The 12,079-nt window shown below is 41.5% G+C and overlaps 2 protein-coding genes across 3 annotated transcripts in view; both read right to left on the reverse strand.

Annotated features, from left to right (window-relative positions):
- The window catches only part of iqsec1a (IQ motif and Sec7 domain ArfGEF 1a), a gene marked incomplete at its 5' end in the record, with an annotated part of 216,824 nt that overhangs the window by 187,937 nt on the left and 16,808 nt on the right, over positions 1 to 12,079 (reverse strand). The window lies entirely within an intron of this gene.
- Positions 5,200 to 5,564, reverse strand: LOC306917432 (large ribosomal subunit protein eL34-like; the record flags this gene model as incomplete). The annotated part of the gene is made up of 1 exon (XM_079495652.1): positions 5,200 to 5,564. Exon 1 carries the CDS (start codon positions 5,551 to 5,553, stop codon positions 5,200 to 5,202), a length of 354 nt encoding a protein of 117 aa, XP_079351778.1. The 5' UTR covers positions 5,554 to 5,564.

A 12,079-nucleotide genomic window follows, 5' to 3' on the forward strand; every position in this document is an offset into this window, starting at 1 on the left:
GGCTTAGAAAACGTTCCCCCCTCCATGAGAACTAATAAGGTGTCTTTTCTTTAGGTTGCTTCTTGTGTCAAGGCCGACCTGCTCCACACAGACTAGTAATTACAATTATACACTCATTGTTTGTTTTTGTACAATATGTAGTGGGGTTAAGGCTAGAAGTCTCCCAGCACTTCAGTGCATTAACAGACTCATTATGCTTACCAGAGGAAAGGCTGAGTGCTGAGATAATAAGGAAGACGTGTATACATACATTTATAAATAAATAAATGCATGGTACTATGTCCTTTCTCCGTGGATGTGGGAGGGAAATTATTTGCGTAATTACTGCTTGTCTAAGGTGCGTGACTGCTGATTCGTTTTCCCAAGTGTGTGTGTGTGTGTGTGTGTGTGTGTGTGTGTGTGTGTGTGTGTTTTGCCATATTCAACATTGCCATATTCCTTGGAAATCATGGTGTGACAGCTTTCTAGGCATCACTTTTAGCACTTATGTGCATCTGTTAATCCAAGTTATCCAACTAAGTGAAAATCGATCATTATAATAATCGAATAATAATCGATCCCCTAGCCTCGACGACCTTACAGGCGTATGCAAAGGCTCAACTTATGTAATTTAGATAGCACTTTATGTAGAAAGCACTGAAATTGTAAATTGGTAGCATATGTAATACTGTAGATGAAGAACTTAAAAAAGGAAAAGAAAAATAACAGTGAAAATCTACTGTTCAACACATTACAGTGTGACGTGTTGTGAGCTTGTAGATCTGCTATTTTCATAGTTTTTTGCAGGACACTGTTGTGTGACAAAGTATGAAACGGGGCTTAAGTGATTCATCAATTGATTGATACAGAAACAAGCGTACTGAAAAAGCCATTTATAGAATAATCACTAAGAAAATAATCAATAGCTGCATCCTTCCCTACTGAGTATTTATAAGGTTATGTCCATCTACCTTTCAATCTATAATTCAGACTTGAGGCATTGATTGGATGGTTTGTGCTAAATTATTTTTTACTCCGCAAAAACCATCAGCGTTATTTATCCATTTGTAACTCTAAAGCCCACTCCACACCAATGATTTGCCATGCATCTCCTTGCAACATGCAACTATTTCAACCATTATCCCCAATAGCAATTCCATGGAGTTGCATTGGTGCGGTTGACTTTAAGGCTGTTTTGTTGAAGGAGCTTGGCCTTTAGTCAGTATGTGTAAATGTAACCAAATTGACCCGTAAGGGTCAGTTAAATTGACCCGGGATTTTAGGGTAAGATGTTGAGTAAAGAAAAACTTATTGATGCTAAACCAAGATTAGTCTCCAATACAAACACATGAACCGCAAATTGAGCTCAAAAAGCAACTTAACAGCTTGTGGATTTATTTTGGCAGCACCATTCAGAGTTCAAGCAGCAACGTTGGCACTTGGCAGCAAATGTTTCAAGCCTTAGTGAGCAAACAAAATCCCTCACAACAGTAATGAAAAAGAATGAATCGGAACCAAAAATTTACAAAACTTTTAATGGAAAACGCGAGCTGCGCTTTTTTCCAATTTTGTGCCTCTTGCTTCCATTCACAGCCGTGTCACCAAATGATCAATGGCTCGAACCCTTGTTCAGCTATACAGCTCACTCACACCGACAGCTTATCCTAAGCAACAGCATTAAGTGTTATAAAGCTGCCCATTCTCTTTGGTCTATTTCATATTAAGTTCCATCTCTATGATGTACAAAACCCACTAGGGCTGGGCAATTAACCCATATATCAACAAATTGACACAAAACTATTCTTAATCCATTCGTCTTCTTAACCACTTAACCCTGTATTATACTTCATTGTACAACAGTGGCGTACAAAAACAAAGCTTGTAGATCAGCTATTTTTTAAATAATCATAATCGAGAGAGAGAGGCTGCACAACAGTGACACTTGGTGGTCAACAAACGCTATTTCCATACTCGGACGGACAGACAGACACGGAGACAGGGACAGGGACACACATAGCTGTCTATAGGAGTGGCTAGCACCACTCAAACATCACACCATAATGTGAAGTGAGCCTTTAGAGTCAAGCACAGTTGTTGACTTGAGCATGAGGGTCGTAATGACCCCTCCTTTCTGGAACGCAACCCCAGTCAGCTGCAGGGGTCAATAGGTCGTACTCAGACAGACCCACAGACACAGACACACACACTCTCTTGGGAGCTCAACTTGTGATTGCCGTTCATGTTTTGAAGTTCTGTGTTACTATAGGAATCTGACCAGACAGCTAGAGGTCAAAGACAGACATCCTTTTTAATTGAGCGTGTCAAGCCTTTGAAGTGACTGTTTCTACCTTTCAACCTGGTGCTCCAATTTTGGAAAAATACAAAATAAATCACACCTGTGTGAAGTGAGGGGCGCTCTTATCATCATACATCATCTCATTCTGGCCAATCACAATTTGCGTCCTCACCTTTGTCTTCAATATTTTTGTTTACACATGTTTGGGTTTACACACTTTTGTCTTCAATGATTGTATTTACATAAACCCTCAAAGCTTAGCTCAAAAATAGGGCTAGCGCTCCTCCCAATCTTAAAATGAATTAGCACAAAACAACAGATCATAGGACCACATTGGAAAGTCCCCAGGACTTTATTCTATTATCAATTCAGCTCAAATGTCTGACTGTACCTCGTGCTGTTTACATTTCTGTCTAATACAGTATTCAATCAATCCACAAGCTCACCAACGCGCCGTGATGTGACGCGCTGTCAGTGAGCTTGTAGATTGGCTATCTTCGATACACTCGTCGAGGGACTCGAGTATATATTGGGCTTAAGTGGTTACAGACCATTGCATAAATGAAGGACATTCATCTTGCTCTAGCCGCCTGCTGTCGACATGCCCATATTACTGAAACCCAAATTATCTGTATTAATCAGCAACTAATTACAGGGAGGAATGCGTCTGGCTAAGAAGATCTAATGAGCAGAGCTGCACTCCTCGATGCATTGCTCCTATGGTTCTGATGAGGGCTGTCTAATTATCCAGCTCTGGGGGAGCTTCTGGGCCAAGACCTTGCCGGCTGTCCACCCCGGTACCGGCTCGTGGGAGTTGCACCCCCACTCTCTCTCCGAATCAGAAAACCGTGGCGGAAAGAAGAAATCAGATTTTAACTCACTCATTAAGACCTGAGGCAGATTCTACAAGCGTCTTCTAAATCAGTGGTTCTCAAAAATTTCCGTGCGACAAGGCACCCCAAAATGATATGTATTAGGCCGTGGACACCCCGAGAATTGTGTAAATAAAATAACTTATAAGTTTGACCAACTTAACATTGGTCGATTATTTCTCCCCTTTACCAATTGGAATTGTATTTTATACAGTATATGTTTGCGACTGTAGGTCGCATTTACTATGAAAACCTGCATCTCCCATCCGTCCGTTAGTTAGTCACCCAGGCCTCCATATATGGAGGCGTGGGTTGACTATGGTCAATAGTCATTGCAATAGAGGGTATGCGCGTCAACATCATACCCAGAAGTTATTAGGGAATGCCTACTGAGTGTCAAAAAACTACTTTCTGGCCTTCATAGCCCATACATCCAAACTGAAAAGTCCTATTTGATTGTATCAAATGACTTTAAACAACATTAAATTCACTTTGTCACTCACTTTGCCACTCGATTTGCCATTCACTTTATGCATGCGCATCTATAGTCAAATCCAGTTTCTTTCACCTCCGCTCCATTTCCAAAATCAAACCTGTCCCGTCTCCAACTGTTACAAAATGTCGCGGCCAGACTCCTGACCGGCACCAGGAGGAGAGATCACATCACCCCTGTCCTGGCCTCTCTCCACTGGCTGCTGGTCCGGTACAGAATCCATTTCAAAACCCTCCTTTTTGTACACAAAGCCCTAAATGAGCTATCCCCCTCCTACATCACCGACCGCCTATCCTGTCCCCCCTCCATCAGGACCCCTCAGGTCAGCAGACAGGGGTCTCTTAAACATTCCACCAAAAAAAAAAGAGGCTCAGGGGCGACCGCGCCCTTTGCTGACACAGCCTACACTGTGGAACAACATTCCCCTCCCCCGTTAGGTCTGATCCCTCCGTTGAGTCTTTTAAATCACAACTTAAAACTTTTTTTATATTCACAAGATTTTGAATCCCCTCATAATCCTGCAACTTTCTATTTTATATTAATTTGCTTTAATTGCCTGTTGTTTTATTATTGACTGTCTTGATATGTCTGCACTGTATTTTACTGTATTGGTCAAATGGTTGGTATTCACCCTTGCTTTGAGTTGCTTAGTGGATTGGATGATTGCACTCTCCCACAGTAATAAGGAGAAAACTATATTTATTAATTTTACACCCATTGTTACAGATCTTAACCCAGACTTTCACGTGAAAAGTCATGGAAGGCTCGAGAACCGTTGTCTGACTTCTAGGGATGGGTCAAATTAATCGATTATCAATTATCAATAATCGTTAATAGGACCCGAAATCGATTATTAAAATTAATAATCGATAATCGTTTTTTTTTTTTTTTTAATTGAAAATATTATCTGTTGTTAAGGCAATATTGTCATCCAAACAGGACAAGGCTATAGTCCTACCAAAGTGTGCCTGGGGTGTCTGTGTAGCTGCATGACTTGAGGAGTGTGAGTGGGGATTGACTCCAATCAAGATTTAGCAGGTGTTGGGAATACACCTAATCAGGCCTAGGCTGGGGTTGCTACGGTGATCAATTGGCTCAACACTGGACCAGGGACCACCAGTGGTCCTTGAGGGGGTTCCAGGTGGTCCTCATCTAAAAGACATTTACACATCCCTACTGACTTCCACGCCAAAAGTTGTTTTCAGCGTTTTTTATTGATTTCGTTAGATCAACTCTAACGCAACCTGCGTTAAGAGTGGCGCAACTTGTCATAACGCCTTTGAAGTTGGTATTGCACTACAACACCGGTGTCACCGAGACACGCTCTGAAAAACAGCCCCTCCAAATAAACTGTTTTAGAGCATTACTGTTTAGAGCATTGGCTGTGGACTGTGGATTAGGAGGCCGCAGCAACAGCAGCAGCAGCCTGGGGTCTATGGGTGACTGACGCCGCTGGATCATGAGTTTTATCCCAGGATGATCTGAAGCTTCTCCGGTAAGAATGATCTTTTTATTGCTTTTTTTATGAAACTTTTTTTTGTGAACAACGTGGACATCTTTTATTTAGATTTCTGGCTCTGTGCCTGTGCCTTGAGCACCTTGACCACAATCTTCTGCTCCTCGATCAAGAAGGCACGCTTGATCCTGTCGCGCACAGAGTTTGCACACATAGATCCTCCGTAGGCCCTGCTGACGTGCTTCTCGGTCTTGCTCAGCCTCGTCAGGACCTGAGGTCTTACAGCAGGGATTCCACACAGTCTTCCTGGGCAGATGCCACATCCTGACTTGGGAGCCTTGCCCACCTTCTTAGTGTACAGGTACACAATGCGGTTACCAGGTGTGCGGGACACCCTGGTTTTGTTTGATGCGGTGTTGTAGGACAACCTACGACGGTATGTTAGGCGCTTATCCATCTTGAAACTGTTGTCACCGTAACCGGAAGAGCCTTTTTATGCAACATGATATGAGCTGACATCATGTTATGACGTCATTAATGAAGAGGTGCAACCACTTCATTATGGAGCTTTATGTGTCTTAAAACTTTAAATGCAAATATCTCTGAATGAATCCCAGAAACAGTAAAAACAACTTACAACTACAAAACGAAACATTTTATCAACTCAGTTTATTTTTTCATGAAAGCAGACATTCCAAGGTTTCTTTGAAGATATTTGAAGATTCGTGTTCACAAAGACACAACAGAGAATATTCTGTAAATTCTGTAAAAAAAAATCGGTCAAAAAGGGCAATTTCAACTAGCAGCAGCCACATACTGTGGAGGAAAGGAGATAATCAGTTTAAGAGTTAAAGGGACACTTCACCCCTTTTGCAACCAGATCTCATTTTAATTATGTTTGGGAGACAAGAAACACTTTCCTGGGGTTTTTATGTGTGTCCATGATGTCATGGACACTGTGCTCACTTCCTTCCTGGACTACAATTCCCAATATTGCTTTCTCCTCCAATATCCTCCTTGTGGATAGGGGGAGGGCTGTCTTACTGACAACATGTAGTCCAGTGTTTGTCTCCCAATCATCATTAAATTAAGATCTGAGAAAAAAAAACCTGGGAAATGCACTTATGTCTTATATCTAAGAGAAATGCTTTCTGTACTGCACTGCTAAAAAAAATTCTGGAGGCGGTGGCGATTCCATATCTTCAGAATCTGGGACCTAACCTAAAGCCATCCTCCAGGATGACAACACTCGCCCCCTACAGAGCCAGGATCATCACAGAGTAGCTCCAGAATTTGGGAGTGGAGAGGTCTGCCGTCCAGACCTCAATCCAATTGAAAACTTGTGGGATCAGCTTGGGTGTGCGTGTGCATGCTAGAGTGACCAAAAGAACCACGTTTGGCTGACTTGCAACACATCCTGGTTGAGGAATGGGATGTCATCCCACAGATGACATCCCATTGGTGACCAGCATGAGGAGGTGCCAAGCTGTTGTGTCTGCGTATGGAGCTGTATATGGATCTTCCACACGCTACTGAGTTCCCTAAGAAATTAATCAAATGTAAAATTGGCCAGTGTGTTCTGTTTTTTCCTTATTACTGTTGGGAGAGTGCCATCATCCATTCCACTAAGCAACTCAAAGCAAGGGTGAATACCAACATTTGCCATTTTGTCTTTTTTTTGGCAGCACTAACCACAAGCTTAGCTATGTTGCTCATTCCACGATTGCCTGGCAATCCCAATTCCACGATTGCCAACGAGGTACAAGCTGTACCTCGTTGTAAAGGTGACTAATAATCAACGATGAAAACGATAAAATACAATACCAATTGGCACCAGATGCCATCTGCAGCTATTTTTGAATAGCCAACGCTAAAATCTAAAATACTTTCCGGTTTTAATTGGTTGTAAGTCAAAGTAGCAGTAACACAGTGTAGAAATACTCTGTTACAACATCTATAGAACCTATATTAATTAATTCATGCATCCGTTACATTCCACCACTACACTGCCAGTTGTGGGATTGCCCCGGTCTCAGAGAAAGCCACTCTGCCTGCCTGCCTCATCCATCCCACTGATCATATCTCACCACCTACTCATCTGACTGTGTCACAGACAGTAGTCAATACGTTATTTGGGGGCGAGCGGAGCAGAGCGGGCCGGAATGGAGCAGAGCGGAGGAACAAGTGGACCTCTAAGGGGTTGATAAAGTGACTCTGTCACTCATCAGTACGCTTGTCAACTTATTGATGGGAACAGATGATACTGTAAGCTACTTCATCTCTGTCTTGGCTCCTCCATGCAGCCCTGTGCATACATGCCAAGTAAAAAACAGACTAAGAGACTAAAAGTCCCATTAGTTAAATTAGAGATTATTATTAGCGGCAGAATATAATTGTTGATGTCGGGCAGAAACCTCTTATCTCCATATTCTAACATTAGGTTTTCAATGTAATGGGTCCCGGGACCCAGGGCTGGTCTTTTAGATGGGTCCCATGGACATATTGGTCCCACTTCAACGACGTTAGGAGTTGTAAACTCCCATTTCATCTTATATGGTTATGATGTGGTTATATTCATGTAGAAAATGTATCTGAAAGAAATAAACACGAGTTAAACAAGAGTTATGCAAACAGCAGTGCAAAGTATGCAAACATAAAGTAAATAAATTAAATAGCACCAAAATAAATAAAGTAAAATAAAATAAGTAAATTAAATACTAGTGAGCTAAATAAAGTGTACGGTTCATTTATGCACAGCTCAATTGAAGTCTCTCTTATTTGTCGTTTTAGCCAAAATGTGCAGATCTACAAGCTCGGAAAAACACTTTTCGGCGTGCGGGGGTCTCCGCGGAGGGGGGCTGCATGGGTCACGTGACCGCTCTCTCTCTCTAAAGATCTCTGCTAAGCGCTGCCTGTCTGTGTCTGTGACTGCTGCGCAAGATGGCGGTGCCCATGTTATTATTATACTATCGTGTTTCTACAATCTACAACGATTCCTACGTGGATTGTATTGTTTATAACGTCGGATGATAGTGAAAATGATAGTCTGTGGATTATTTTTTACCACGATTTTTTTTTTAAGGTGGATTATTATTACAGTACAGTACTGAGTACAGTAGTGTGTCCATGGGACGCCCAGAAAGGTCCACGGATTGGTCCATTATCAATAATCTGCGTTTTGGGACGCAAAATGCAGCCTCACTGAATTAGGCATGTAACGATTCACTCAACTCACGAAACGATTCATATCACGATATGAGGTTCACGATACGATTTTTCACGATATTTTAAACAAAGAATATTTTGCAGAAAAATTTCCATTTTTCTATTTTATATAATGTATCTCCTCCCACAAGCTTTTTTCACATTTTTTATTTAACTACATTGCAAAAGAAGTAGCATTACTTTTGACAGTGCAGAAACATAATTGCTTCCTTGATGTATTAATGAGCATCAACGACCATCACCTGGGCACAGACACAGCCCCCCTCTACACTACAGAACTCTACTACTGAAAGTGACTGCATGGAGTCTGTCTCATTTCTGTAAAATTACTTAATTTCTGTGCAACAACTGTAAACATGATTTCTTGTTTAGAACCTAGCTTGAGTTAACATATAAAAAATGCTTTCTTTGATGGCATCTTAGGATAGATGTAGATCTATTTGACAGTGCAGAAACATAATTGCCTTCCTTGTGTATTATGTATTAATGAGCATCAACGACCATCACCTGGGCACAGTCACAGACACAACTCCCCTCTACAGTGCTCTATACTACTGAAAGTGACTCAGTCTCATTTCTCTCCAAAAGCACTTATGATGGAATCTGATTAAAGCTCACATTTCATATCACACACACCATAATTCACTAGCCACAAGCTACAAGCTCATATGAGCTCGTAGATCAGCTATTTTTCAATAGCTAAAGTGTAACATAATGCTTTAAACAAAATGGGTTAACAAACAGTTAACACACAAAACACAAAACTCTTGGGCCCTGGGGAGCATGAAGGTGCACAGCAATTTTCCTTTTGCCATTTTCGTGACAATAAGTATAAAGAAAAGTCACAAACTGAATGATGTCCAAGTCAAACCTTTGCATAACCAAAAGAGAAAACTGTGTTTTGTGTTGAAGGTAGGATATAGGTTGTGTTGGAGTACTGCATGGTTTCTCTGGCTTTAAATCCAAAAACACCTGTCCAAACAACAAAAAGCAAGTATACAGAAATTCAATTTCCATTTCATTCCACTGCATTCCTTTACATATTGCTTGGATTTGGAGAATCCTTCAGTCTGTTATAAAGGTCAAAGTAAAGAGCAATCCAATGCATGCCGAGGTAGAGCTTGACCGATATATCAGTCTGGCTGATTATCGGCTATTATTTGACTTTTATACGTCAGTATCAGTAAATATTCAACCTGATTCCCGAATTCCAATTACAGTTTCAACTTGCCGTCCCTATTCTGGGCATGCCATTATATAGGCGAATATTCCCAGATTCCCGATCTTTGACCATGCCCCATCTCGTCTAGACTGAGAGGGCTTACAGACTGAATAATGGAGTGAAACGTAATGAAAATTCACGCTGAGTGAATCGGCTAAGGCGTACTTGGACACCGACATCAGGGAAAGGGGGTAGTGAGGCCAACAATGTTAGAGAACCACTAGGTTAGGGACTCTCCGAAATGGGGATTGGCAATGGACCCAACACCCTGGCATGGGTCAGGCTCTAGTGCAGACTGCATAAAGCAGTGGTTCTCAACCAGTGGTCCGGGGAACACCAGTGGTTCTTGAGGGGGTCCCAGGTGGTCCCCAGCTAAATGATGGAAGAGTTGGTAACCAAATGGACCCTACAGATCTTTAACTCTTGAGAGTGTAAAATGAAACCAAATAGACCCTCTAGGGGCCCATTTAGTTCCATTTTACATTCTCAAGTTAAATTATTGTTAAACATTACCAGAAGAATTACCTAAGAAGTCTACACAATTAGAGTAGTATAATTAGGTAGAAGATTGTTATTTTGATCAACATTGCCTGTTATCTCTCCTATGTTACCACATGAATACAGCATGGAATTGTGGACAAAGAAAATCCTATCCAATATTCCAAGTCTTGGCTTGGGTCTGAGAGGCTAAATCTCATCAAATGGTGGGCTCAAATGCTGAATAAATAATGGGCGTTGATATGAAAAGGGTTGAAAACCACTGGTTGGCCGACAGTGTGGGAATGGAGAGGTAATTATAACACACAGCTTCTGAGACATGTACTGTAATGCACACTATTGATCCTCCTAAACGACTGTTCTATGCATGCTGATGTACAGGTCAGGTAGGCGGTAAAGGAACTGTATGGATATTATTCATATATTACACATTGTGTGATAGGGATAGAGAAGGTAACCAGTTAGTACGGTATGTACAGTACAGTGTACATAAAAACAAATCACCATATCCCTTTTGGGACTGATTAACTAAACGTTGTATGTAAGTCAAGTCAATAATCTAGTTTATTTACAGTATTAAGAGAGGTTTAAGCCTAAAGTAGCTTTTTACTTTAATGCCCCTCCGGCTAGATTAACAATTCCTTTACACAACAAATATGAAATCGGCTCTATAATAAAAAGGTTACATTACAGTTACACACTTGTAAGGCAATGGTTCTCAACCTTTTCAGGCTGTTTTTGGTGTAGTAATATATTTTGTTGATTACTTTTGATGCAGTAATGGAGTTTTTTCTTTTCTTTCTTCAACATTTTTGTAGGTATTAAAAAGGTCTTCAAAGTCCTTAAATTGTCACTTCACTGTTATCTGGGAGTGCTCATGGGGGCACCGACCCACAGGTTGAGGAACAACTGTTGTAAAGGGAGGAGAGGACGTACTGTCCAGAGTGACCCATTGAAGAAGTTAGGAGACACCCTCTTATCTTGCAGACATTACTTCAGCTTTTTTCTTGATCTTGTTATCTCTGAGCACACGTCCTTCCGGCCAAATCAACTGTAAGTTGGCTTTGGCAATAAAAGTTTGAATATTATGTGAATATTCTCTATTTATGTGTGCTTCTGTGCTAGATTGGTTTGTTTTGTCGAGAAAGCAACACCGGAGTATAAATTAAGCTTTACGTTACAACAAACCTAATCATTTGATTGATTGGAATTTACAAGGAAACATCTGTGAAAAAACTGGCATACAAAAAGATAGAAGCCTCTGTATTACCCAAACACAGTGTTTTGCCTGGAGGCGGCTCACAGGGCCACCGTGACATCCTTTATTCGGATAGTATAGTGGAGAGTGACAGGAAACAGCTAGTGACACGCAGCAAAGGTCGTCAGGCTCAGGAATCGACTCTGCGACTCACTGTCAGGCATTAGAGCCTATCTGTGGTACCGTACGCACCTTAAATGGTAAATGGTAAATGGTGCATTTATATAGCGCCTTTATCCAAGGCGCTTTACATAGATTGTGCATTACATTCACCCATTCACACACATTCATACACCGATTGCGGCGGAAGCCATGCAAGGTACCAACCAGCACATCGGGAGCAATTTGGGGTTCAGTGTCTTGCCCAAGGACACTTCGACATGTAGACAGGAGGAGCCGGGATTCGAACCGCCGACCCATGGATCATTGGACGACCTGCTCTACCTCTTGAGCCACAGTCGCCCACAGTCGCACCTTAACCACAAGGCCATCGGCACACCTGGCTTCATATTTTTAAGGCAAAAATACATATATACACATTTCACATTTCCACAACTTGCAGTGGTTCCCAAACTGGAGGCCCCGAAATAATTGTGGGGCGTCCCCAGCCCGATTTACATTTACAGTGTCGCACAAAAGCATCAAAAGTAGAAGATCTACAAGCGCGTTTCGAGTTTGTAGCGAATTTGAATCCTGAAAAGTAACAGTTTTGGACAGAATGAGGTTTCCACAAACACTACAAATCTCAGGGAGATAAATAGGCTTTTGGTCATCATTTCA

This window comes from Electrona antarctica (assembly GCF_951216825.1).
Source record: "Electrona antarctica genome assembly, chromosome: 2".
NCBI classification, from domain to species: Eukaryota; Metazoa; Chordata; class Actinopteri; order Myctophiformes; family Myctophidae; genus Electrona; species Electrona antarctica.